General features: G+C 44.5%; 1 protein-coding gene across 1 annotated transcript in view; it reads left to right on the forward strand.

The window, feature by feature from the left end:
- The window catches only part of LOC142585886 (midasin), a 344,435-nt gene that overhangs the window by 6,236 nt on the left and 310,758 nt on the right, over positions 1-27,441 (forward strand). The window contains exons 2-4 of the mRNA XM_075696967.1: positions 99-538; positions 5,885-5,992; positions 16,701-16,878. Of these exons, the coding sequence (XP_075553082.1) occupies positions 99-538; positions 5,885-5,992; positions 16,701-16,878 (726 nt within the window). The remainder of the gene's footprint in view (positions 1-98; positions 539-5,884; positions 5,993-16,700; positions 16,879-27,441) is intronic.

Consider the following 27,441-nt stretch of genomic DNA (forward strand, 5'->3'; position numbering starts at 1 on the left):
CTAAGAGTGCTAATCACATTAAAAATGCCGTTTTTCAACAAAGTTGGTTCTTAAGCAGCATACTGTTGTGTTAACCTATGGACTTTGTTTCATGACAGGACTGGAGCCTGTCATCCCGGACAGCACTCCTCGATCGTCTGGCATCACTGCTGCACCAGCGCAGCTGCACAGACTTGGTTGCTCAATTGTGTCTGCCTTTGTTAACTGAGCTTCTGGCACGTTCCATTCTGCGTTCACACAATAAGGAGCAGTTTTGTGTTGCCCTCGGGCGCCTCGTTTCGAAATACCCAACTGCTGCACTCTTTGTGGACACCTACCTTGAACAAGAATGTGACCTGCCAACACTTTTGCGGGAGAGCCAGCTCGGGGGTGAGGGCGATGCTCCGCCTGCCAAGAAGCCTCGCACTGCTTCTGTGCCACTGAATGTGGTGCGTTGTTGCTGGCAGTTGCTAAGCAAGCAGCCTGGCTACCTGGCTCGACGCTGGGACTGGACACCTGTGCTGCCCTTCCTCAAGCATTCATCAGCTTCTGTGCGCTGGTAGGTGTACTGATTGCTTACATCTGCATAGCAAATTTCTGTGGCAGATTCTCTGAACACTTTGTGTGGTCCTCTAAGCCCAGCTGTGACAAAATTTGACTTTCATGATGCAGGGCTGGTAATCATCTAATTTTCTTACTTGTGCACCCAGTGGTTAGTGTATAGTATGACACAAATCCCAGACCGTGGCCTCCAAAGTACTCAGCTGCGGAGGCCATGCTGTCTAATCTCTCAGAGGCAGTGCTGAGGAGCTGTGCTGGTGCTCAATGTTCTAGGTCCTGTATCATTTCAGGTAAGCGGTAATGGTTGAATTTCTTTTTAGCTTCAGTATCAAAAACATCTGTTATTGCTAGCTTTTTGTAATTGCATCCAGTTGTACTTTAAACGCAAGACTTTGCGTGGATGCTGTTCTATATCATCTACACTATCTTAGGTTAGGTTTTTTAAGTGGTCCAAAATTCCATTACAGTTGTTCTTAAGACAAAGACACAAAGTGAATATTGTATTAAAACAGGCATATTGTATCAACATAGATGGTGAGTTTTGCATCAGCACTTTGTCTATAGTCTTGTAAAAGAAAAAAGAACTTTATCTAAACCAATTTAGGCCACATTTACATGATTAAAAGATGTGAACCTATTTGACCAGTGAACTAACAGTGCACTGTTACATACTATGCAGTGATGCACTGCATCATTGCATAGGTAGTCTTCACATGACGTCACCTACACAACTTGTCACCATGCTAGTACCAAAACATGGCAGCCACGATGATGTTGGTGCACTATAGTTTCAAACATACATTAGATTCGTTAAATTTGCCTGCACTGCCTGAATCAGTTCTTGAGGTGATGCACCCTGCCATTCGTTTCAGCAGTGCAGCAATGGAACCCTGTGAATTGCGCTGTTCATTTCTAGAGGTGTAGGAAAAGTGCAGAGCTGGTTCACAAGTTTCCACACCTTCCTTACTGACGGTACCAATTTGAAACAAGCAGGTGTGAAGCAGCAGACGATACAGCACACAGGCGCAAGCATTGTTGAAGCACTACTTATGGTATTTAAAAGGGTACGAGCTTGGGCTAGTTGGTAATGATGCATAGCTAAATGCAGTGCAAAATAAAACTAGGCCTGAGCGCTGGTCCTGTGTTGTCTTTCTTGTCCTAGTTTTACTTTGCGCTGATTTTTAACTGTTAAGTGCAACTGCTGTGTCCATGAAACACTGGGTGTGTTATGTGCGACATGTACGCTAGCATGTTGTGTATGTTTGCAGTAGCTCGCAATTCAGCTGTTCACGCTGATATAACCAATGATACTTTGGTTCAAACAATGTGTCTCTGTCAATATGTCAGCACTAGTATTCTTCTATTCTTTATTGCCCTGTAAAACCAAGGTAAAAAAATAGAAAACAGAAAAAAATCTCCTGCCTTCTCACCAGTGAAGGCACGACAAGTTCAGTTCTAAATGTATGCTGACAGCGCACAATGTTCTTCTGTAGTGTAGGAACAGTTGCTTTCTGCTGTTTTCAAGACTAAACACCTCAGAAGCGAACCTTACTTGCAATTTAGGACCCATCACTGTGCTTTACCTTTCCTCTCAAACTCGTGTGGATGGTGCTCATTAGGTGGAAAAACATAACACCTGATGCACCACTGAACTCAAGCTGCACGATTTTCGAGCTTCTGATTCACAGTAACGTAGAGGAAACAAGCAGACCTATTGTTTTGCTTTGTGACGGTGACCGGCTCCTACCTGATTATCCTTGTTATTTATTTGTCACTACTACCGTATTTACTTGAATCTAGGCCGACCCCGATTCTAAGCCAACCCCCTAAAGTCTGAACAAAAAAAAAAAATTACCTCGAATGTAGGCCGAACAAAAAAAGCGAGGCCAGCGTTCACAAAATGCAAACAGCATTTATTGAATCTGAACGAGCAGAGCTCCTTCAACGTCGTCGTCGCTGTGTTCCTTATCACTGTCACCTTCAAACAGTGCACTATCTTCGGTACCGTCAAGCGCATTAGATATGCTGCACTTTTTAAAGACACACGATCAAAGTACCTGGGATGTCATCCCACGCTGCAGCTACCCAGTCCGCCAGCTGCTATAGCAATGCACGTTTGATGCGGCTCATTGCCGTTAGCATGTGGTCTTCGTCAGTCAACCAGTCCATGTAATATTTCCGCAGACGATCCTTGAAAGGTTTGTTGATGCAGACATCAAGTGGCTGCAATTGGCCCATCATGCCGCCCGGTATGACGGCGAGGTCCGCGTTCGCTTGGGCGAACGCAGCCTTCACATTGTTGGTCAAGTGCCCACGGTATGAGTCGACGGCAAGGAGCGAGTTCTTTGTCGAAAGGGCTCCTGGATGCCGTCGCCACACAATCTTAACCCACTCTCCCACCATCGCACCCGTCATCCACCTGCTCTCGTTTACCCGCACAGTGACATACATTTCTTGGGAAAGTTTCTCGAGCAGGCAGTGCCTTCCTTTTAAATATCATATAAGGAGGGAGTTTATGTCTATCAGCTGTGCAGCACAGCATCACAGTTGCGCGCTGCTTCTCGTAGCCCGCAGAGCGCACCTTCACCTCCTTGGCACCCTTTTCATTCACAGTGTACACCATTGGCATATCAAAATATACAGCCGTCTGGTCGCCGTTGCCGATTTGCCCAATATTGTAGCCTGCCGCTTCTCTCTTTCGCAGCATGTAGCGCTGAGAAGCTATCAGCTTTCCTTTGAAATCACTTGGCAGCTTCTGGGGGATTGAGGTGCGACGTCGGAGGCTGGAGCCGCAGCGCTTCACGAATTTCTGAAGCCAGACCCGGCTGGCTTTGAAATCCTTTGGCGTTAGGCCTAGCTCTCTCGAAAGTTCCCTAGCTTTCGCTTGGAGCACTTCTGTTGTCACTGGAAGGGCAGCTGCTCTCTGCGTCCGAACAAAGTCCACCAAAACTGTCTCCACTTCGTGGTGACGGCCTTTCTTGGGTCCGCTAAATGCCATCCTTGTTGTGGCGTATGCGAAAAGCTGCTGTCGTCGTCCCTTCCAACGACGGACGTTTTTCTTGTCGACGCCGAAGTCCCGCCCGGCTTGAGGGTTCGACGATGCCTCTGCGGCTATCACAACTTTTCGCTGGAAAGCGGTAGTACTGTAGTGGCATGTCCTGCATGGTGCCATCGCGATAACACCACACTGCACACCGATACGGCCGACACGACACAGGTCAAAATGGTGACCTCGCTTGTGTACGGTTGGCTACTGGCGCGGCTAGTAGCGGCTGTGATACTGACTTTTCTAGATGGCGCTAGCTATGCACCATATTTAGCAGTTTCAATGAAAAACTGGCGTGTTCTTTAAAATCCTCGAATCTAAGCTGACCCTAGAGTTTGGAATATGATTATTTGAAAAAAAACTATGGGCCTAGATTCGAATAAATACGGTACTAAAATTACAATTTTGCTTAGCAGTTTTATTACTTTATTATGTTGACTAAGGTACTAGTATGAAAAATTGAAGTAATGCCATTATTGTTATGATCATTTTCTTTCAGATGTACTTCGGGAACATAATTTTACTGCAGAGTATGAGTTATGAGGTCTGGTCATAGCCACACGTAACATCGAAAACATTAGGGTTATAAATGATGCGGCGTTAGTAATTGCTGGCTATGTTTTTTTAAGACTTACAGGATCTTGAAAATGTTTGGCTCTTTTCTTTTGCTCTCTTCACTGCATGCATAGTGTCGTGTAATGGAAAAAGGCTGCAAAATATGCCACCGTTAGTTTTCTTCCTTTACAAGAATAAGACGAGTTGAAGTTTTCTTGACCCACCGCGGTAGCTTTGTTGTTATGGCATGCTGCTGAGCATGAGCTCATGCGTTTGATCTCAGTCATGGCAGTTATGTTCTGATGGGGGTGGAATACAAAAACACGGATGTACTGTGCATTGGGTGCACGTTAAAGAAATCCTGTCAGTTAAAATAAACCAGAGTCCCCCGCCATGACATGCTTCATCAACACCTGTGGTTTTGTTATTTATAATTCCAGAATTTAATATTAATTCTGAAGTCTTGTTGCATCTTACTAAGTTGTGCTAAATTCTTCTCTTCACAGTTAGTTGAGAGAACATGAGAAGCTGACTATCTGGGTTGTTTGACATTCTTAGCAATGTCTTGCATGATCAAGTTGCATGGCTTGCCCTTCTTTGACTTGTCAGGAACAATATTTTTTGAATATCAATACCATAAAATCTCGAGAGGTAGCCCACCTAAAATCGAGTGAAAATATGGGGTGGGGTAACTGTCAGGTGGTTAACTTTCAATTTTTAAGCCGAGAGTTTAGTGAGGGGTGGGTTGTCTTTTGGGGTTTCTTGCGTTCTCCAGGGTAGCGTACCTCACTGCTGCCGACCAGTTGTTGTGACGCCTGTTTTTTGAAGCTCGACCGACGTTACTATTCAGTAGCGTGGCGTTGGTGCACCAACTACAGGCATCGGGTAGACCATGGCAATCAGGCAGGAACGAGACGATTTCTAGTGCGAAACTTGCATAGTTTATTCAATGGTTGGTGAAAGATGAGAAGAGAATGAAGTGAAAAAGTACATTGTGGGGCCTTTTAAATAGACCCACTAAGGTCGTAGGCGGGATCTTGCTCGCGTCAACATCACGTGACATGCACTGAGTCCCACGGTGCTTGGCGGCGGCACCCAGTCGCCCGGCGACCTTTCATGAGCCTGCCTCCGCCGGGGCAGGAGTCTTGATTGGGGATAGGCGGCAGATCCCTTTTCTTTCGAGCGTCATTGGTTCGCGGAAAGGGCATCTGGTTGCGGATAGGCAGCTGATTCATTGTCCCAGTTGACGTCTTCACGAGCGTGCCTCCGCTGGCGGCAGTCCGCAGGTCCTGGGAATCGTAGACAGCTGATCACTTCTCTTTCGCACGTGGCTGGTTCGCGGAAAGTTGTGTGTCTGGTTGTGTCTGGCGTCTGGTTGTGTGTAGGTGGCTGATCCATTGTCCCAGCTGACGTTGTAAGTCCTCGTCGTGGCTTGATCCTTTCTTCTAGGCGACGTTGGTTCGCGGAAGTTCTCCTGGAGAGCTTGGCAGATCGAGGAAAGGGTCCTTCTAAAGTCTCACACACACACAAAGGGGCCTGTAAGCACTGCGGGGTGCCAGCCAGACCTGCAACTCCTCGAGACAACCACAAAAAATTGGGAATCCACCCTTTGTTTCGATGAGGCATGGTGCTTGAGCATCCTTTTTGCACGGGGTGCTACATGCCAACCATAACAGGGTGGGGGCATCTTTCAGGCGGGGGGCATCTCTCAGGATTTTATGGTATTACGATTATTTTTTTCAGGTATGCAGTGCAGTGCATGGTTCAGCTATTATGCCTCGGTGAGTCAGAACAGCAGGCGCTACTTCAGCAGCTGTTATTAGGTGATGAAGTGCTGCAGACAGACCTAAGGTAAGTGGAGCATATTGCCATCATTCTACATGACTATGTAACAAAAGGAGAAACAGTTGAATATCGTTAATTCTAACATGCTTAATTCGAACTTCCGGTTCATTTGAACATGCTATGGTCCCATCAAAGTTATGTCTCTTCCAATGGCCGAAAATGCCCGGTAATGTGAATGCGAAGCATTTGTGACGGTTAATTCGAACATATTGCGCTTCGACAATGCTCTCAGCAGCACGCCAAATCACGTGGCAGCGGCTCCGACCAGCATTGCTCTGATCCTTCCATAAAGGAAAAGCTTAGGAGAGACCCATCAATGCCACGCGCAATGGGGGAAAAGAAAAAAAAAAAAGTTGTGTTAATTTTATTCTCTCTCAAACAACAAGGTCGCCGTTTCTGCATCGCACCGTAATGCCCCAGCCACACTAGTGGCAAAACAGACGCTGCGGGAGGGACCGGTCCTGGACCAATTTTTTGCGACTCGCCAATGACCAATGAGAGTGGTCCCTACAGTGATGTATGTGTGGTAAACTGGTGTCGTGCGGACACGCCTGGCTGCTGTATTCGTACTCATGTATGGTTCAGCTGGATCGCTTGTTTCGCACTATCGTCTGCTCGCGTCGCCTCGCGCACTTGTTTTGATTGGCTTGGTTTGGCCTCGTTCATGCTTGTTTTTTTATAATGACAAGTCTAAACCAAGACGTCCCGATGGAAATGTTGCTGGAGACAGTGCGCCGTATCTGATTCTGTATGACAAAATAGACCCTGAATACAAGGACGTGAAGGTGACACCGAGTACCTCATTCTCCTTGTCTTTTGAACCCAGCGATGCCGCGACAGAAGGGAGCACACCAACAGATTATGAACAGTGGCAACAACTTCGTCACCTTGTTAAGACATAACTCGCATTAAGAACGTAGGACGAAGAACATAAACACAGCGCAGCAGGCGAAGAAAAAAGCATGCGAGCACACAGAGAGAAGCAGCGGCAGAGGCCCAGTCTGGCTTCGGCAACTCTGCTGCTTTGGTGGCAGTCTTAGGTGGCAGTAAAGTCCCTTGATGTACCCTCGAAAATACTGCAACTCTTCGAACTCTGCCGCTGCCGTGCGACCTTCTCGCCCTTTGCATGTCCCCTCCATGGGAACTAGTCTTGCACCCGTTTTCCTGCATGATGATTGGTCTCCTTGCTGTTGCCCTTGGAAACGCGTGCATCTTGCGTTTTGCTTGTGTGTTTTTTTTTTTTTTGGCTGGTGTCATTTTTATCCTTAGCTCTGCCGGCTCGGTACAGTGAATGTTGCATCTTGTGTTTCCTTCAGTGTCGTGCTAGCACTTTGCCATGCTGTAGCACATATAACTGCAGCTAGAAGCCTGAATATGGTTATACATATGATACCACAAGGAAAGCTTGATGGCTTGCACAAGGAGTAGTGGCTGCACAACATTGGCCGAAAGAATTTTGTTCCGACAAAGAACACTGTTGTTTGCGAGGTAAGGCGCCTTTCTTATTGCTCGTATCAAAGCATCCTCTAATGCTTCATTTTTCAAAAATTCTTCCGGCCTACTCATCAGCGTTGTTGCTGTGCCAATTTGTAAGTTGCATAAATATGGGGGTGTCCTGTGTATGCTGAATAATCTGCTGAAACTCGTCATCTCGCACAACGTCATCTGTTACTCAGTCGCAAATGCAGCACTATAGGTTCTGCTTTCCACCGTTAACAATTATGTGCAAAGATACAGCGTCTTGATCGCACTTTTCGTGATTATTAAGATCCGTTGCCCATTATACTGAACATCAATATAGTGACTTGTAGAGGAGCGTTCTTTCCAGCTTACTTCGATGTTGTTTGAATCCCACCGATGGCAACGGTTGTTGTGGTCGCACCGATGGTACGACCTGTTGGGAACTCGGCGCTGACGCCCGTTGTTGCACCTGGGTCGCAAGCCCCAAGGGTAGCGTTGGCCTGGCGGCCTGGGGTACAACTGGAAGCATCCGAAGGTCCCGGCAAAGCATGAGTCGACTGGTAACAACAAAACAACTTGTTTATTTTAACATCGTAAAGAGTTGGCGGTCAGGTTGACCAAAGTAGAGAGACGGGAGAGCACTTTACTCAACAGAAGAAATCGGAGCCCTCCTTTTGGCGTCCGGGGGCAGCTGTTTTTATACTCTCGCAGTTGAGGGCAAGAAGGAACCCCTCAATAGACGAGCACGTGATTGTACAAAGGGATAAGGTGACGCATACTGTCGTAGCGCCGCCGGTCGGGCACAAAGGCTGGGAGGAGAAGGTGACTCCTACTGTCGTAGCGCCTCCGGTCGGGCACAATGGCTGGGAGGAGAAGGTAACTCCTACTGTCGTAGCGCCTCCGGTCGGGCACAATGGCTGGGAGGAGAAGGTGACCCCTGCTGTCGTAGCGCCTCCGGTCGGGCACAATGGCTGGGAGGAGAAGGTAACTCCTACTGTCGTAGCGCCTCCGGTCGGGCACAATGGCTGGGAGGAGAAGGTGACCCCTGCTGTCATATCGCCTCCGGTCGGGCACAATGGCACATACACTCACACACGCACATGAAGACACGTGGCATCGGAACATGCCTGGACGCGCTTGGCGGGGAGCGTAGCGGCGACGCCGAACGGGCCAAAATGTCTGCCGCTTTGTTGCAGTCGCGCCGGCTAAACCGCGCGTCGTAGGCGAAACGTAACAATGTGTGCATCAGTAACATAAATAATATGAATGTAGACCCTGAACTAATTAATGGCAAGTGTACCTGTGGCATTGCGGGGGATGAGCACTAGCTAGTATACAATGCATTTTAATGTGTAAGCATTCTTTGGCGAGTATGCTAGCCCTGTCACTTGAAATGTGTGATGCCTTGTACCTGCACAAAAAATGCGTAAATTGCAAACTTTAGATATGTAACCCTTTCAGGGTCGATTATTTTCGCTGTATGTGACCGCCCAGGATCGATTTTTTTTATTGCAGGTTTAAATTCTTCAGAGGGACCTGCTTCGAAAAAAAATTTGACGTAATTTTTCTAGGGTGACTTTAGAGTGAGAAAAAAATATTTTAAGTTGGTATATATGTACTGTTTATTCATTAATAACGACAATAAAAAAAAGGAAATAAACTTATAAAAATTAGAATTATGATGCATTATTATATGCATAGTTCAAGGCTTAGAAAATGCGCACACAAGAATATTTCACAAGTCCCAAATGTTCGTGCTCTTACACTAATATTTATGTCCATAGCGTAATGGAACTGTGCAGGTGAACGCACTCAAGGAAACTCTCTGGTTGTGTGCCCGTTAAAAAAGCAAAACGTGTGACAAACCTCCGCCAATCTTCATTTTATCGCCAATTAGAGGCAATTAGTTCTTGCGAGTCTCTAAAAAAAAGAAAAGAAAAGGGACCGTATGCACGGCGGCATCCTTCCTATGCACATCCCTGTGAGCACTAAACGAGCGAGAAACAGGTGGTCGCCCTTTGAGCGATTAGTAACGAGATAGCCATCAGTTTTGCGAGCGCAAGAAGCCGAAACTGCCCGCGGAACAAAACCCAAATTGCGGTCCACGCGCGCGTGCACCAATGCGCTCCGGACATAGATGCTCCGGAGCAAACTAACTCTAAAAGAAACCATGCAACGAAAACCAAGAGAAGGAGGCGCGAGAAAAAAAATTCCCTGTATTCCCACATAGTGGCAGCACATGCCAGGAAAGAAAAAAAATTGGGAAATTGGCGCGCTTTTTAAATGTACGGATAGCACCGTAAATATACAGCATCAACCATTTTGGACTTGTTCGCGGCGCCGTATATTTACGTAATTGACCCTGAAATGGTTAATTGCTATAATATTGTAAATGTAGATCATTGGTAGTGAAAAGGGTGTTTAACTGAGCTGATTGGTTCATTCTTCGAGGATTGCAGCAGCATAACTTAAGGAACACGGGCGCAGAAAGAACGAATAGATGTGGACGCAACTGCACTGTCAACTGATTTCTTTATTGGAATCCCTGCACTTTTTATTTCGTCGCCACATTTCGTTTCTTTTTTATCTACCTGAGGCGTCTCTTAAAAAGGTGACTTCTTTTCTTGTCAAGGCCACTGACTGTGTGCTTACACATTGCGTTCCTGTTTGACTTTTCTCAAATGCCTCAAGAATCTCCGGAGTTAGCCTATCGTTGTTCCTTTTCAGGACTTGCACATCATGAAATTTGGGGGTGCACGTGTGTACTTGGCTATCTTTTTCCTTTCTGTTCATTTCGCAACGTTTGCAGTGCAAGGCTAGATTGCTGTCAGGGGTCCCTGAAAGTGATGATGCATTCTCTCATGTTCGATCATTTAAGGCATCTTTCTGTCTGCCCTATGGAATGTTTTCCACAGGACAGAGAAATGGTGTACACTACTCCTTCGAAGCAATCACAGTACAGTCGAACCTCAATATATTGAACAGCGCGATGATTGCAAAATAGTTCGATATAGCCAGAATTCTATATATAAAATAGCATAAAAAATGCGTCAATAACTTCTGCAGATCAATCAATGAACCAAGGGCGTGATCGGGGATCGTTGTTCGGAGCGTGCGTTCGGCTGCGCCGTACGCAAATGGCCTAGCTTGCGCCGACTTGATGAAATTGTGGGTTAGTGCATGCTCATATAAAATTTTTTCACAATTATTTTAATTTTTTGCAACTTCAGGTCCACTTTTGCTTCCTTGTTTTCTTTTAATCTTCTCTACGAGGCCTTCAGCTATGCTGCATAGCATCGACACGGGGTACCCTGCATTTTTCAGCCTACTTAACTGCCGCTGAAAATTTTGTTCAGTTTGACGCTGGCATAATTTATTCAGTGCTTAACTAAATGCTGCACTCGCTATTGCCCGTTTTACTTTCTTGGAATGGCTTGACGTGAAGGGAAGCAATTGTTTCTTTGCTCTGGGCGCATACCTCCAGCATAGATGTCCCGGTTTGAATTCTATGAAAATGTCAAGGAACTGCAGAGAACTGTGGTTTGGAAGCTCATAAGTGAAGTTCAGCTCCAGGCACATTGATCGAAAGGACTCCAGTACGATGTCCTTAAGTTGTTTGTAATTGGTTGCATTCTCCGTTTGGCACAGTATCAAGAACTCATCCACGTATCGATAGATCCGTGTGGTATGCCTTTCCTTGATGAATCCTTGAATTTTCTTGTCGCATGCTGCCAAGTACAAAGCACTCAGGATTGGTGCTTTTTTTGATCCAATGCAGACCCCTCAGTCTTTTTTGGACAAACAAGGTCCCATTATGCACAGCGATTGTTCTTTCTGTGTCTGTGTTCCTTAAGCTCTGCTGCTACAATCCTTGATGATTGGTAGCTTTATGAGTGATAAGGAACTATTTAAACCCCCAAAAAAATAAATAAAAGGAGAATAACCATAAAGATACATAGGACTCCTTAGAAAATGCACGGGGCAGCTTATGGTAGGGGTGGGTCGACTAAAATTTGGGGGTGGGCCAACTTGAAGTCTGGAGGTGGGACAACAGAAATTTGGGAGTGGGCCAAGTTGAAATCTAGGGGTGGAGCAACTTAAGTTTGGAGATAACAAAAGTTGAGATTTGTGGGTGGGCCAACTGAAATTTGGGAGTGGGCCAATTAAAGTTTGGGGGTATGCTTACGCATATCTATACAACTATAGTGGAGTGTCTACATTACTTTTCACTTCTTCAATATGCTTTGAATTGGGCTACCGTGCATGCATGAGTGGGTTACAATATTTATTTGGCTTTGTCACGAGTACAGGCAATATGTCAGGGTTGTTCACATAATCGCACACGCTTGCTCACACTGAAATTGCACAGCTGTCCTATTCAGTCTACAGACAACAGTGAAAAAGCTACTTTCACATTGAAAAGACCAACACATGTACGGACAATGCACTCTTGATGAATTCATTATAAGAAGGCATGCTGAATATAATACCTGCAGTGGACATGCATGCACAGGCAAGAAAAAAGAAGTCAGACACAGAGGGATGTGCTACAAGGAATACTAGATCAGATGCACAAAGTAAAGCATCTTATCATGCCGCAGAAAAAATGTCTGGAGTATGGAACTTGCCTCAAAGCTCCTTTTACATCAGTATGCCCCATTCATACTGCTTTAAGAAGAAACCAACCTGCTTATAAACATTACCTTCAGCATTATATATGCTGTTATCACCATTTTTCAAAATTTTCTAAACCACTGAAGCGTGCAACTTGCCCAAAGTCATGCTCCTCCATTGAATACTGCGGCCCGTCTGTGGAAGCCAAGGAGCAACAGCGTACTGTGCACAGCGCACATGGCTGGCATCTGAAGAGAATCAAGGAGATAAGTGCTGCGGTGAGGAGAGTGTTGCTACTTTCAAATGATCAAGGGGCTTCAGGTGGAAGAGGCAATTAGCACCATTCGTAAAGCTGGCGGGAAAGCAAATCTGCTTACCCCTTATGCAACTACGCTCCCCGCACCCTCCCTCTCAACTCCCTCACCTTTGAAAGTTTCCATGCATGCCCACCTCCAGGCCTGTGCCACTAGCCTTGCTGGCGCGGCACCAGCTTAGCCTGCTCCTTGTAGTTCCGTTTTCTGCTGTTATTGGGAAGCGAGCGTTTGCCGGCGTGGGTAGTTTCGTGGCCCTCGCTCACCGTGTGCTTGCGCACCACATTATTTCATGACTTGCACCATTCGTACATTGTGTTATGGTGCAAGAATAGTTCAATAACAAGTCCTTCTTTTATATTGAACAACTTTTCGGGCCCCTTCAAGTTCGAATTATCAAGATTCGACTGCATAACTGTAAAGTCCCGAAGATAGTCCACACTTGTCTTTTTGCATGATTTTTTATTTCTGCGAAAAGATCCACATCCATAAATTTCAGGCTGCAAAATCAGCCCAGATGATTTTGGCCAAAATCAGGCCTTAAAAGCAAACCATGTAAAACTCTCATATTTCAATAAAAGGACTGGGAATGGAATATGTCTTGACAAGTTACCATGAACCATTACCAACTAGTTACTGTTTGCAAAGGTAGTTTATGGTAAACATACACCGTATGCTCCCTACATAACTTACCAATCTTGAGTTTATCACCATACACTGTTATCCAATAGCCACTAGTCGATCCAATTAATTAAGTAGGCTTAGTTTGTTGTCCTGATCTATTGATTGAGAATCAAGTTGGTAAAAGAAATTCCATCTTTCTGAAACCATTTCTGGATTTGATAAGACATTCTTCTTAAATTATTTTTGGCAGTGCACCATATGGTAGACTAAGCCTTAAGCAAGTCAACTTGCAGTGCACGTTGGGTGGGATATTCCTTGAATTTTTATGGCACTGCTGCATTGCATTTGTGTAACCGTTACACTAGTCACTGAGGTAATGCAGCGGTTCTTGTGAATTGCCCGTTGTAGTACTAGTTAAAGGGGAATCGCCTATGACTTGGGCAACTTGTGGAGTGCAGTCAAGGCATAAAAGAGCTTTGATCTCATAGACGAGTTCTGGGGGGTAGGTGATTAGGGGGGTGGAACACCTCGGCTATCGGCTGACCACCTCTTGAATACTGAATTGAATAAAAGATGAAAATTTGTAGAATTCTTTTGACTAGCTTCAGAATAGCTTTAAAAAATAAAAAAATAAGCTTATTTGCAGTGGACTTTGAAGCAAAATGTCACTGACCATTTATTTTATTTATATTTATTTTTCATGTACTGCAGGCACAACATGGTCCTTGTGATATGTGCATACACAAGTACATGCAAACATTATCAAGAAGAACAATTCTAAGTAGCTTGTCAATGTATATTATGTAGTCAAAAATTGTGTTTCATTTGCCATTTGGGTTGCAATAATTGTAAAATGCTATCACACTATAAAGCAAGAATCTCATGCAATCACTGAGATGCACAACCTACATGTGGCATAACTGGTGGTTACAGGTATCCTGAAACTTCCTGTATTGGATAACACTCATTGTTCTTTCAGTGTTCTTTGATAGCATCAAGATAACATACCACTTCCTAGTGGTCAAGTGTACATGTGAAAGACAAGAAATTGCTTGAATGATTGGCTGAAATAGCATGCCAATGCCCTAAGTATACCACTTGAAGCAACCTAAAGGCAGCAACAACATTCAAGGGAATTGAAAAGAAGGCTATGGAGAGCAGAATTTCTGCACATGTGCCAGACTACTGCTAAGCAGTCCAGATTAGTTTCATGCTGCTGTAGCTTCTTACAGCTGCTGTGCCACTAAAAAAAAAAAAGTTTTAGCAAGACTAATAATGGCTTTGCCGCTATCTTATTGTAACAAATAAATTGAAGAGAAGAACGGCAAAAACGAAGCTATTGAACAATAAAACAGGTATGTTTTGAACGTCCTGCTTCTTCTAACATATTGGTGAAGAGATATTGGTGAGCTAGTTTTAGACACATGTATTAAAACTGAAAGAGAAATGCTGATCAGCACTTGGTGTTTCTCTCTTTCAGTGCTCATACATCTGTCTAAATGTGTGCTGTCTTTTGACAGGCTTCTGGGGTGACACATCCCTGCTAGGCCTACAGATGATGAAAACTACAACACAGATTTAAGAATGGAGGCTTTGCAAAAAGTTTTCACAGTCGAGGTATGATTAGCGAAAGTGAAAGCCTCCTGCAGTGTTCTCTGCTTAATGTAATTGACTATGTATGGACCATGGTGAATTTGTATTGAAGTGAGAGGAATGGGTGCTGCCATGCTCTTTGTGATGTCAATTTGGTGTGCGTACATTCTTGCTCTACAAGTTTAGATTTATCCGCTATGCAAACACAAAAACTAATGTTTAAGCTTTCTGGAAACATCCTATGTTAATAATAAAAAGGGCCCATAACCATATAACACTATATAACTATAAAAATGGCTGATAATCGACACAGGTTTAACTCTTATGTTTTAACTTTATAGCTTTGCCTGCAGTACCACAAATAGTTGTCACCAACTTTAATGCTGCACTGCGAGTAGTGTTGCTGTCTACCAGGGTTTCAAGAAACATCACTCCTCAAGCATCATTGTTGTGTGCTGACAGGAATTTGCTGAGACACATATGATGCATGCAATAGGCAACAAGCCTGTGTATTCACTATCAGCAGTGGCGTTATAAAAGACATTTGTGCTAATTGAATGGCCGTGCATTACATCCTTTATGTATTCTTTCATGCGAAATAATGTGCAATTTATGGTCTGGCCTTGTGCGAGTTCTTGATTGTGTTTCCCATTATAGGGGGGGAGGGGGGATTCAGGCTAGTTGATTATTCATCATCATTTATAACACCGCTGACATCCAACTCAGTTGAAACTCAATTAGAAGTTGTCAGCATTGTGTATGTCCCTTGTATGTTTGTCTATCCTTTTGTGCATTGTTATTAGAGGGTCTTGTTTCCCACTGTTTCCCAGTTAGGCATCAAGATGGTCCACAAGGGTTGCTATTGAACTTTGCTTACCACAGAGTAGGGACCATAGATGCCTTGTAATGCTGCTAAAAAACCAGGACTCTCATCCAATATAAATATGAATAATATAAAAGTAGCATTTTAGAAATTTAAAGACTACTTGCACATTTCAAATATTGAATATTGGTTCTTTATTTGAAAAAGCCAAGTATTTGTAGGTGTTGACATACTACTACAGATGACACAAGTACAGAAAGGAACAAGCACGGAGGCACCACCCTATTTTTGTGCGTCTTTCTTATCGGTCCTGTCTCACCTGTAGCACTTCTTTCTGAGAATAAGCTTGAATTATTCCAATCATGAGCTACGTGTTTGAGGCGCTTAAGATAAAACAAATCAGTCTTGTTTATAAGAAGGCTTTCTTAAAAACTAGGGGTGGGCAAATATTCAAAGTTTCAAATACTAATCAAATACTATGCCCTAATTATTCATATCTCAAAAATAAATATTCGGTACTTTCAAATATTGGAAACTAACCAAATATTTTGTAACAACTAAATTTTAAAGTATTGTTACTATTCTTTATCTGCTAGACAGTATTGGAAATCATCAGAATTGAGACAAATCCATGCAGAAAGAAAATTGGTAATGCAAGTATTGTTTCTGATTTTGAGGTGGAAGCCTGCATGAAAAAATGTGAATTTTGATTGTAGTCTGTCGTTTAGTGTTTGTGGTAGTCTAGTCATGTAGTAGTTTTGTCTTTTACGCTACAACTTGTGATGTATTGCTTGATGCGAGCCCTTCTACATGTGTCTGTGGCACACAAGTCCTTCAGCAGCTTTTTTTCCCCCACAACATCTGACCTTTTTTTCAGCAAACAACTATTATGCTTTCTTCAAAAGCTTGTCATGCAGCAGCAGCAACTTCCTTAGAAAGATTGATTGCAGCTACACTCTTAAGTTGTTGAGAGGAGCTATTTGTGTAGTTTTTTTAAGACTACTAGGGTTCTTGTGTTTAAAACTGATTCTTTATCCTGTATAATTAGCTGTTTGTTTTCCACAAGCAAGTGGAAGCGTGGTACCCAATTATGTGGAAATAAATATTCGTGCTGTAAATACATGCTTGGGCATTTGACTATTTGATATTTGATTCTATATTTGATACTTAATATTCATATTTGATTCATATAAAAAAAATTGATATTTGCCCACCTCTATTAAAAACTGTTTTGAATTGATAGCACAGTGTTGGACTCTATTTATCATGCTTGTATTGCTCCATGCAGGCTGTCCACAGAGGTTGCTCTTGATGCCCTTCGCCCGCCATCATGGCCCCCAACATCTGAAAAGCCAGGATGGCAATTGACCAGTTCAGACCTCAGTCCAGGTGTGATCTGTGTCTCTGGTCTTTTCCTGCAGCAAAGGAACGCTCCAGAGAAGGCTGCTGCTCAAGTTTTTTATCATGTGAGTCTGACTGCCTCCCAGCAACCTTTAGGTACCCTAATTCGCAGCAGACATGTTGCTTGCTCCTCAAATAATTTCGCTATCCTCCCAGAAACAATTTATTCTTTATAATGTGGTTAATGTCTCTAACTTAATGTTGCTAAAGCAAAGATTGTTTTCAAGTCCCTGTACAAAAATGCCAATGGATTACCTCAAAAACTATGGCTTAGCATTCATGAACTGGAAGAAGTGTGTCATATTACCTATCTAGACGTAGAACTAAGTAGTGAATTTAGCTGGAAATCTTAGATATATGCCTTATGCAGTCAAATGGCCAATTTTTCGGAATTCCGAAGAGCTGCGAGAACATCAGAAAAATTGGGCAGTACGAAGAAATGAATACATACTCTTTGCTGCCCTCGAGGGCTCAAATCACCACAGGCACATCCGGACTAGCTCAGCCAGTACACTTATCAGGCTTATGGTGCTCGTACTGCGAAAGGAGATTGTGGGTGTACACATGCATTTTAATAAAGGAATACACACTATGTCCCGTGACAGTGGCCTCTTCTCTACCTTCGTATGCTTTAAGTATAAACCCCATGCAAGCGATTTCTTGCGCGACAGCGACAAGCGACGCGATGGAGATAGAGATGGCTGTTGCGTTCGCTCGTCGCCCAGAAGTCAAACTCCAAGCGAGCGACCGCTTTGCGCGACAGCTCTCCAGTGTTGCTGATATTAGGGGATCGAGTTAGCGCCAAACCTGGCGTGGCATTTGCTATAATTAATTAAGTTGATTTGTTTGGCTGTACAAAGCAACATAAAGTATTTCTGGAGGTCCTGCAATAGATTGATTTTGTTTACATATCAAAATTTGGTAGTTTGCTCATTCCGTTTGTATACTGAGAAACGCGCACGTGCGCTAACCGGTAGTACGTCACTAATGTACATCCCATTCCAGCTGCTTACTATTGGCTAGTCGCTCATAGCACTTGCGGGCGATGAATGACGAATTCTGGATTTGCAGAACCGAGCGATCGCTTGACAAGACCGAGCGATCTGTTCAAGCGACAGCCCGATCCGTCGCTCGAAGCCGTCGCTCGTCGCTGTCGCGCACAAAATCGTGCTCATGGGTTTTAGCCTTTACCGCAATATACTGCTTATGCTTGACTGCGTAACACTGCTGTCTTGAGGCTAAGGAGATTATGGCAATTGGCATTATGCAACGTTTCACACTTGCTGTGCTTCCCACTTTTTGGAGCCATTTGCGAAGATGACACAGGTGAAGTCAGCATCATTGCTGACAGCGGTGAGTTCTTTAATTGAAAAACATGGCACCAAAAGCAGGAAGCTTGGTAGCTAACGTTGAAGCAGCTGGGCCTAGCGTTGCTATGGTGGCTATCGATCCATCTGATGCCATCGATCATGTGCTGCCAGATCATCAAAATGGCGGCAGCAGTGTCTTCGATTAATGCCATTTTAGACCTGCGGTCACAGCAAAAACCCCTGAAAATCAGACGGCGAAGGGTTTCGTCATCCGAAATTTCAAATGTCCTTATACATTGGCTCTATGATGTATGCGGCAGTGCTGCTAAGGCGTCAGAATTGTCGGGCATGTCTGAAAAATTTTGTGTCCAGAAAATTGGTCATTGACTGCATAAGAAACTATGACACTCGTGTTTTGTCCTGAGAAAGGCACATCAGTATATTACCTCAGATATACTTAACTGATGCTGTACCTATGTTAGCTTTAAAAGTTGCACTTAGCATACATTATTGAATCCTGTGCATTCACTTATTGATCTTACAATAGACATATCATGTTATTTTTTTTTACTTTTATGTATTTTTTCTATTTTAAGAATACTGTAAGCCTTGACAGGCTCTTACAGGAGTGGGAACATAAATAACAAAAAGTACAGAATGCTAACAATACATCATAGAATCCAAATATCAAAAATAAAACAAATAAAGAAACAGTACAGAATAACAGGAAAGGGTACACATTAGACACATTAAGTTTGGAATAAGAACTGCAAGGGGTGTACATATGGAAAACATACACTAAAAAGAACTGCAAGTGGCATACACATCAAAAAGGTACATACCGTGAGTAGCGCATTTGGGCCATTGGTCATAAATGAAGTTTTTCTTTTTTTCTACAATGGCACAACGTGTTGACCAAAAGATTTTTCAGTCTTGGCAGCAAATGTGTTGACAGATTCCGAGGACACAATGTCGTGTGGCAGTCTATTCCATAATTCTACGACTGATGGAAAGAAGGAATGCTTGAATGTGTTACAGTGAGAGATAAATGGCCTGATACTCTTCTTGTGGTTTGTTCTAGCTGAACGCTGGTATGGTGATTTTATTTACTCGTGCTTGTTTATATGAATGCTGTCATTATAAAGAAGATAAAGAAACTTTGAGGCAGCAATGCATTGCAGGATTGCCGAAGATTGAATGTTTGCTCTCTTGTGTAGTGTGGTTATGCTGATGTCACATGAATACTGCGCATACACAAACCAAAGAGCTTTATTTGGAATTCCCTTCAGTTGCTTAAGTAGGTAGGTTTGGTGTGGACTCCAGATAATGCTGCCGTGTTCAAGGGTGGGCCATACAAGGGCCTTAGTATAACTTGCTAGCCTAACTTTGGCAGGTGTAAGTGCAAGTTTCCTACAAATATATCTCAGCTGTCTATATGCTTTTGTGCACGTCCGGTTAATGTGAACATCCCATTTTAATGCGTTTGTAATGGTATCACCCAAGTATATAACTGTGTTGGCTCCTGTTACTTGTAATCCCATTCAGTTAATTAAAGGGAAAATGAGACATCCACCCAATCATAGCAATTGCTACAAAGGAAACCCATACGGGTTCCTCGAAAGAAAAGCCTCCAGTTAAAGAAAAATTTGTCCTAGTCTGGAATTTTTTTTTTAACTGAGAGGAAACCGTATTGGTTTCCTTTGTAGCGATTGCGACGATTGGGTGGATGTCTCATTTTCCCTTAATTAATTTCTCTCCACCTTGCAGGTTTCCGCAGAGCTATTGCATCAATCCCATTAGATGATACACATATTTTTGTGGAATAAAATATTGCACAAAATATGCAAATATTGTGGAAGAGAGCTTTTAAGAATAATAAGTTTTGTATGCTTGAGTCGCCCATCAGGGTCTCTGATCATGAAAAGTAATATAATGCCCTTTTTAGAACTCAGAAACTACTGCATTCATTTACTTTCAAATAATGTAACTTTTAAAGAGTCTTACTTTTCAGCTAATACAGCCAAACCTTAATATAACAAAGTTATCCTTGCAGTGTAAAACTTCATTAAATTGTGAATTTCGTTAATTCGAGCTTTTAAATTTTCAGCAGTAGAAACAACGGCAAATTTTCCCTGAGATTTCTGGTGGATAGTATCTGGGCAGGTCATGTAATGCGCAGGTTAGATAACCATTGGACAATTAGGGTTACAGAATGGGTACCAAGAGAACGGAAACACAATTGAGCACGACAGAAGACTAGGTGGAGCGATGAAATTAGGAAATTTGTGGGTGCTAGTTGGAATCGGTTGGCGCGAGGCAGGGGTAATTGGAGATCACAGGGAGAGGCATTTGTCCCGCAGTGGACATAAAACAGGCTGCTGCTGATGATGATCTTGTCAGTAAACGATTACAACCAAATTACAAGAAGGTTGAGCCACAATAGTGCGGTTATCAGTGCCAGCATGTGCAGTGCAGATTGTTCTGAGAACAGTGCATCGACATGGCTCACGGTGTCCGAGATTTGCAAGGGTTGTGTGGCGCAGCGCCGTAAATCTTCGACGCCATGGCTTACCGCGCTTAGTTCCCACAACCAGCACCTATAAATAAAAAAGAAAGTGTAAAAAGATACAAATATTCATCCTGAGCTAAAAAAATAAATAAATGAATAAAATAAAAGAAGTCACAACCCCACAAGAAAGGTGGAGCAAAGAGACAACTACACAAAGTAAGGTTTGTAGCTTTATCATTGTCACATGCTCAGGAAAACATGAACAGACCTCAATAGATGATGACGAACTCACTGTCACAATGCAAGTGAACGTTTCAGACCATGTTTGAATGTTTGACCATGAAATTTTTAACGGCCAACACTAGGTGCACGCAGGAACCCAGTGCACATCAAGGCACCAACCGTCTCGACTCAGGCGTTTCACTTGCCGTGGAGAGATTACCTCCAAGATACGGCGCGTGGAATGCGTATGCATGCACGCGAGGAAGAAAGGGGAGATAGGCGTGCGTTCCTGACGCCTCCGCAAGTTCATGCTTGATCAATTCATTATGTGTTCGCTTCCTCCCCTTCTCCTTTGAGCAGATTGGATTGGCAGCTCTTGTATTTCTCCGAGTGCTGCGAGCTGTCGCGCACTACGTGGTCTCTGCCAGTTGTTTACCAACGCGATAAATGGTGCAGTGTAGCCGTGTTTCCTGCTTACCGTGCCCCATTCTCCACGCTTTGACAGTGGTTTTACCGCTCAAACGTTTAATGCAGAAGGTCGCTTGAAGTAACTTTAGCCTTGGACAACATTTTTATAGTTTTTTGCCAGATTTACTAGCCATACAGGCTGCAAATAGATGCTTGAAATGTCTGAAAACATCGTTAAATCAAAACTGTGTCATACAATTACTTTGCTAAATTGCAAAAGAAAAGAAAATACACGGTTTTTAATGGAACTAAGATTGGGAAATGAAAATAGTTTGCTACATTGCGAATATCGTTATATCGAGGTTGGAGTGATGTCTCCTTTACTCGCATGTGCTCACAACATGCATTTTGGAGTAATGTTTAAGAATGGCTATGGGCAATGAAGTCCAAGACAGTGAACACTCGTTATTTGAGATTTCATGGCACCAAAAAAAAATGTCCGTGTTAACTGAATTGGATATGTTAACTGAATATGGAGTCGGATGGGTCCAAGCATATGCGTACTTTTTCTTTCTTTACTACCACAACCATGTGACTAGACCAGGAAGTCGGTTCCGTTACCTTAGCAACGACGCCGTCTCGCTCCATGCGATCCAGTTCAGCTCGGACGCGCTCCTGAAGGGCGATGGCTATTCGTCGCGCTGGCTTGATGACGCCTCGAGCTTCAGGTTTCAGCTCCATGTGGTAGGCTACGTCTTTGATTTCTCCCAGCCCCTGGAAAACATCTCGAAATCTTTCTACTATTTCGTTAGTCTCCAAGGCGTCCACGGTGTTTATGCGGCCAATCAGCCCTAAGCGTTCTGCCACCTTGCCACTCAATGTAGCAGGAACCGCTTGTTTCATGATAAAGAATAGCGCCGTGGTAGACTGCGTTGTACTGGCGACCTGAAGCTCGATCTTCTTCGTCGCCTTTTCTATATGCCCGAAAAACGACCGTAGCGTAGAGCAGCAGTCTTGTGCTGGCTTCGTAGTTAGGTTTCTGAGTGTCACTTCGGGCATGACGCAACAGTTGGCTCCGGTATCAATTTTGCAGTGTATGGCGGAACCTGCAATGTCAACAGTCGCTGACCAGCGGTCGTGGCCATCAATTGCATTGACTTCGAGTGTTTGAAGAAAATAGCCCTCGTCCTCTGCCATTTCGACCTGTTTTATCTTACATGCTTGGCCCCTCGGTCTCGCTTCTGGTTGGCGACACGCCCGCGCGAAGTGGTTTCGGCCGCCACACTTGTTACAGCGCTTGCCTTGCGCAGGGCACTTTTCTTTTCTGTGTGTGTAAGAGCAGTTTGAGCAAATTCCGAGGCTTGCTTTTGATTTCACAGCATGTACGGTGGCCTCATCGCTTGCACTTACTTCTGCCTCCCTGATCTCGTTAAAGTGCTCCTTCGCTTGTTCCCTTGCTCGGCATATTTCCACTGTTTTGGCATACGACGGATTTTCAGACAGAAGTTTCTGCTGCAGGTCCTTGTCTCTAACTCCTAGAATTATTTGACTACTCAGTAATCTGTCCTCCAGTTCTCCGAATTCACACAAGCGAGCAAGGGTTCGGATATCGATCAGCCACTCGTTAAAAGATTCGCCCTCACGTTGATCTCGGGAGCCGAAACAAAACTCGTTGAACGTTAAATTCTTCGCTGGTTTGTAATGGGCCTCGAATTTTTCAATGAGCTTATCGAGGTCTTGCTTTTCGTCCTCATTTGCGAATTTGAAGGTATAGAACACCTGCCTTGCTTCTTCACCAACTGTCACAAGAAATGTTGCTGCCTGAACTTCTTTAGGCCGCTTCCTTAGCCCGGTCGCCATAGAAAATAGAGTAAACTCACTTTTCCAGATGATCCAGTTCTGGTAAGCGTCACCCGTACTTTCCAGTGGCTTTGGCGGTGGTAGAACCGTCGACGCCATACTTCTTCCGCTGGAGTGTACTAGGGGTGCAGCTGGACGAGGGGGCGGGGAAGAACAGCGGTGAACGCGGCTTGCGAAACGCGTCGCCGCTCCACTTCTGACACCATGTGAACGGTCGGGAGGCAGGGAACAAAGTGTGTTTATTATCAAACAAGGGGCTGCATATATAGGGACGGATACAAATATGGGCATGCGCACTTTGTACCATAAGGGCACGTGTTAACATGACAGTGCGAATACTTACACCTCTATGAACGAAACCATGGTTGCTGTCGGTATAATTGGGGATGGAGCATGTATAAAGGCACTTGGCCGACGCGCACACAGATTCAAAACGAATCTACTGTTCGCTGCAACACCTGCAGAAACAACTGTGGCCGCTATATTTGCAACCATGGGTGGCGACTGCGCAGTTTGTGGGTTTTTGACCCATGCTCTTCGGACAAAGGAACGACAACACAGTAGTGCAAACAATCAAAAGGGCATTTATTGCACCTTTCATAGCTTGCTAGCCGAGTTGCTATCCGCAAAACATGCCAATAAGCGCACGACAAATCGCGGAAGTCCGACTCACCGCGACTGAATAACGAGCAAATATGTTCGCCCCATGCTGGACACCAACGCCTAGTCGTTCACGCGTAAGATCACGCAAACAGTGGCAAGTTTAAACGATTGTGTTCGTCCATTCCGTGGAAGGCCTCACGAGACAGTCTCGCAGAAGCATGGATTGGCGCATGCGTTGAACGTCCGCGCCGCTTGCCGATCCCGAGCCAAAGAGGAACAGCCTTCTCCTTTTTGCACCCAAGTAACCCCGTCGTTAGGTGGCGTTAGCAGAGCAACACTTGCGCCATCTCTCATACTGCGCTTCAACCAGACGAACTGCTGCTGGCACCAAGCCACGCAGCAAAGCCAGATTACAGGAGACAGGAGCTATACGGAAAAACAACATATCAGGGGACGCACGAGAGTCTCGCATCCCCACATCCCCCCAACCTTAAATCACTACATATACCGGTGAAACATGCCACATGGTCTAACATCAAAGCGTGCTTCACGAGCAAGGTAGTACGTGCAACAGCGGCTGCGCTGATGAAATGTCCACACGCTGTCCATAACATGCAGCCGACATTGTCCTTGGGATATCACCAGCGTCCGCTGGTCACAGCAGCAGCTCTGCGGACTCGACAGCACGATTCCAGGCCAGGACTCCGGAAATGGCGACGCAGTAGTCGGTACGAGCCAGCATCGCTCGCGCCAACGTGCCCTGCTGGCGAGAGCAGCAGTAGCTGTTGCAGCAAACGAGGTTGTTGTATCTCCTTTCCATCTCTATCTGTCTTCTTGATTTCACAGCACACCATTTCTCTGCGTTGTGCGGGTCGTTGAAAGACATCCCTCCGTGGGCGCGGTTACTTTCGGATAGCTTACTGTGCGAGGTCTTCAACTGTGGACTGGAGCAATGACTCTTCTGATTCCAAATACAAGCCAAGTTTTGATTCTGATTCTGAGAGCTTCTCATCCGAGGAAAGGGTGAGTTCCGCAGCGTCAGATTCTGATGTTGAAACGGTGGGGTCATCATCCCAGGAGCGGGCACAGTTCTTGAAAGCGAAAGGGAGCCGCACCCAACAGAGGTGTCACGCGTGTGCAAATGCTGTTCGAGGGGAAAAGGAAAGGCACCCTTGTTATGTGTGCTGAGTGCAACAAAGGATTGTGCCTGGACCCATGCTTCAGTATCTACCACACTGTGAAGAAGTACTGAGAACAGTGTGTTTTTTTTTGTATGTGTTTCTCATTTATCTCCATCTTGTTTATTAGCAACACCTGCAGAACACTAAAATATGCATATTTTGTTGGCGGTGTTGTATCGTAATCATAATCAAATAAATAACTATGCTCATTCCCTGATATTCTCGAAACCAAGCCGACACGGGGGTGCGTCACGGCCAGAAACACCCAACAGAGAAAGGGTTAAATGTACTGAGCAGTAGTACCCACAAGAACCTTGCTGAAGGTGCTACCATGTTTGACTGATGTATGTTTGATGTGGTGCATTCTGTCACAGTGGTGAAAAAAAAATTTATTTTGCTTTCTTGCAATGCTTACAGTGAACAATTAACCTGTGCATATGCTCCCAGTCATTTATGCGATTCCTTCTATGACAAGACACTGTACACTTAACTGTATAACACACTGGAACCTCGTTATTATGAAGTTCAAGGGGTAGCTGAAATAATTTTGTTATATCCATTACTTTGTTATATTGACTATTGCCCTTCACTGCAGTATGTAGCCAGTAAGTAGTTAATACTGCACCTGGGAGGCAGATTCCTGTTCTGGTGAGGGAGTGTCATTGTTGAAGCTTGGTGGGCCTTCTTAGTTTGGTTGCACCTGGACTAGTATAGCTTTGCTGGCTGTTGGCAGTTTCTTTTATTTTTTCTTGCTGTTGTTAGGCGCCACTCCAAGCCTTAAAATGTAGTGGAAGGGAGGAGGATTTGAAATTGTGATGTACAGATTAAAAGCCTGATGTTGTACCTCTGTTCCATGCCACCACTGGACCAGAGAAAAAGACATGGATAGCTGATATTGTAGTTGACATTAAGTGAAGAAAATGGAGCTGGGCAGGCCTTGTAACGTGTAGGGTAGATAACCGGTGGACCATTAGAGTTGCAGAGTAGATGCCAAGGGAAGGGAAGTGCAGTTGAGGGCAACGGAGGTGGGGTGATGAAATTAGGAAATTTGCATGCGCAAGTTGGAATCAACTAGTGCAAGACAGGGGTAATTGGAGATCTTTGTCCTGCATTGTACATAAAAATAGGCTGATGATGATGATACCCAGTGGTGTGCACAACTTTAAACATGCAAAAAAGACTACAGCTCCGCAGCCTGCCAAACCGCTACGCAGCTGTGTATGCAAAGAGAAGACTCTTTCGCATGCGCAACATGCAAATATTTAGCATCTGGCTCGACAGCCTTTACTATAGTGCCCTTATGTTCCAATGTGATGGTCTTTCGCTTCCTCTTTCCACTTGGCTGAAACCAGCTAAACAGTGATGCGATCGATGGGAACAGCTAGCATGATGCCACGTGAACAAAGTCTGTCGTGTTTGAGCAGCACATGACACACAACACGGTGCGCAGACTACGCAACTGGGGCGGTATTCTCGGGCGACCTCCATGACTTTTGATTATAGTTTCACTTTCGTGTGATGTCACGAACCTGTTGAAGTGTGCGGCCAACAGGGCTTGGTACAGCGGTAGTATCTCAAATGTGCTTGGCCCATAAAAGAAACTCTCTCTTGGACCCACGGCTCCGTAGTCCTGTCAGGTTTAACTCTATGTCTGCTATGTGAGTGCATCGGCTTGGCTTGGCTGGCTCATGCTGGTTTCACACAATCTTGGAGTTCATGCTTAGCTGTGGCAGCCAGTGCGGCATGCTGCCATGAAAGAAAGAAGGGGAAGCACTGGTTTCTTGGGATGCCATGTGCATGCATCATCACGGATATGTGGCGCAGCGCAGCTAGATGCGGCCTCCCGAGATTGTGATACCAGAGGGTGCACTCAGCTGCCTAGCTTTGCCAGTTATGTGCCACAGCAAGCGAGAGGTTTGATAATATAAGAAAGAAGTGGTGCTTGTACGCAGCCGCCATGTTTGTGGCGGTGAGAAAGAAGTCTTGCTCTACGGCATATTTGACGTGGGAATTTTGAACTGCTGCAAACGAATTAGTGTGGAACTTGGTGGAAAGCAATGTGCTCAGTGCACAACAGCTGGTACTTTTGGTTTCATAGACGAATCCAGTTCGTTAAATCAATTGGCAGAACAATTTTACTTCATTAAAACCAGGTTTTAAATACATGGCTCTCTATGGGTATTTCAAGGGAAAATATATTTACTTTGTTATGTCCATTATTTCATCATAGCCCGTCTTGTTATAACGAAGTTCAAGTGTAAATTGAGACTTAGTTACTCAGTCATTACGAGAACTCACTAGATTAGGTGGATGTCCAATTTTTCCTTCATTAATTACTTCTCTCCACCTTGCGGGTTTCCGCAGAACTACTACGTCGAACCCTTGCCTTTGCTTCGAGTTGTTGACAGATTTGACTTCACCCTGCTATCTGCTAGCCTCCTGGTTAGCTCTGATGGTAGAGCGGCTGCCCCGGAAAGGCGGTGGTCCCGGGTTCGAGTCCCTTACCAGGAAGAATTTTTCTTCAACTGTGAGGCT

Source organism: Dermacentor variabilis, chromosome 6, assembly GCF_050947875.1.
Source record: "Dermacentor variabilis isolate Ectoservices chromosome 6, ASM5094787v1, whole genome shotgun sequence".
NCBI lineage: Eukaryota > Metazoa > Arthropoda > Arachnida > Ixodida > Ixodidae > Dermacentor > Dermacentor variabilis.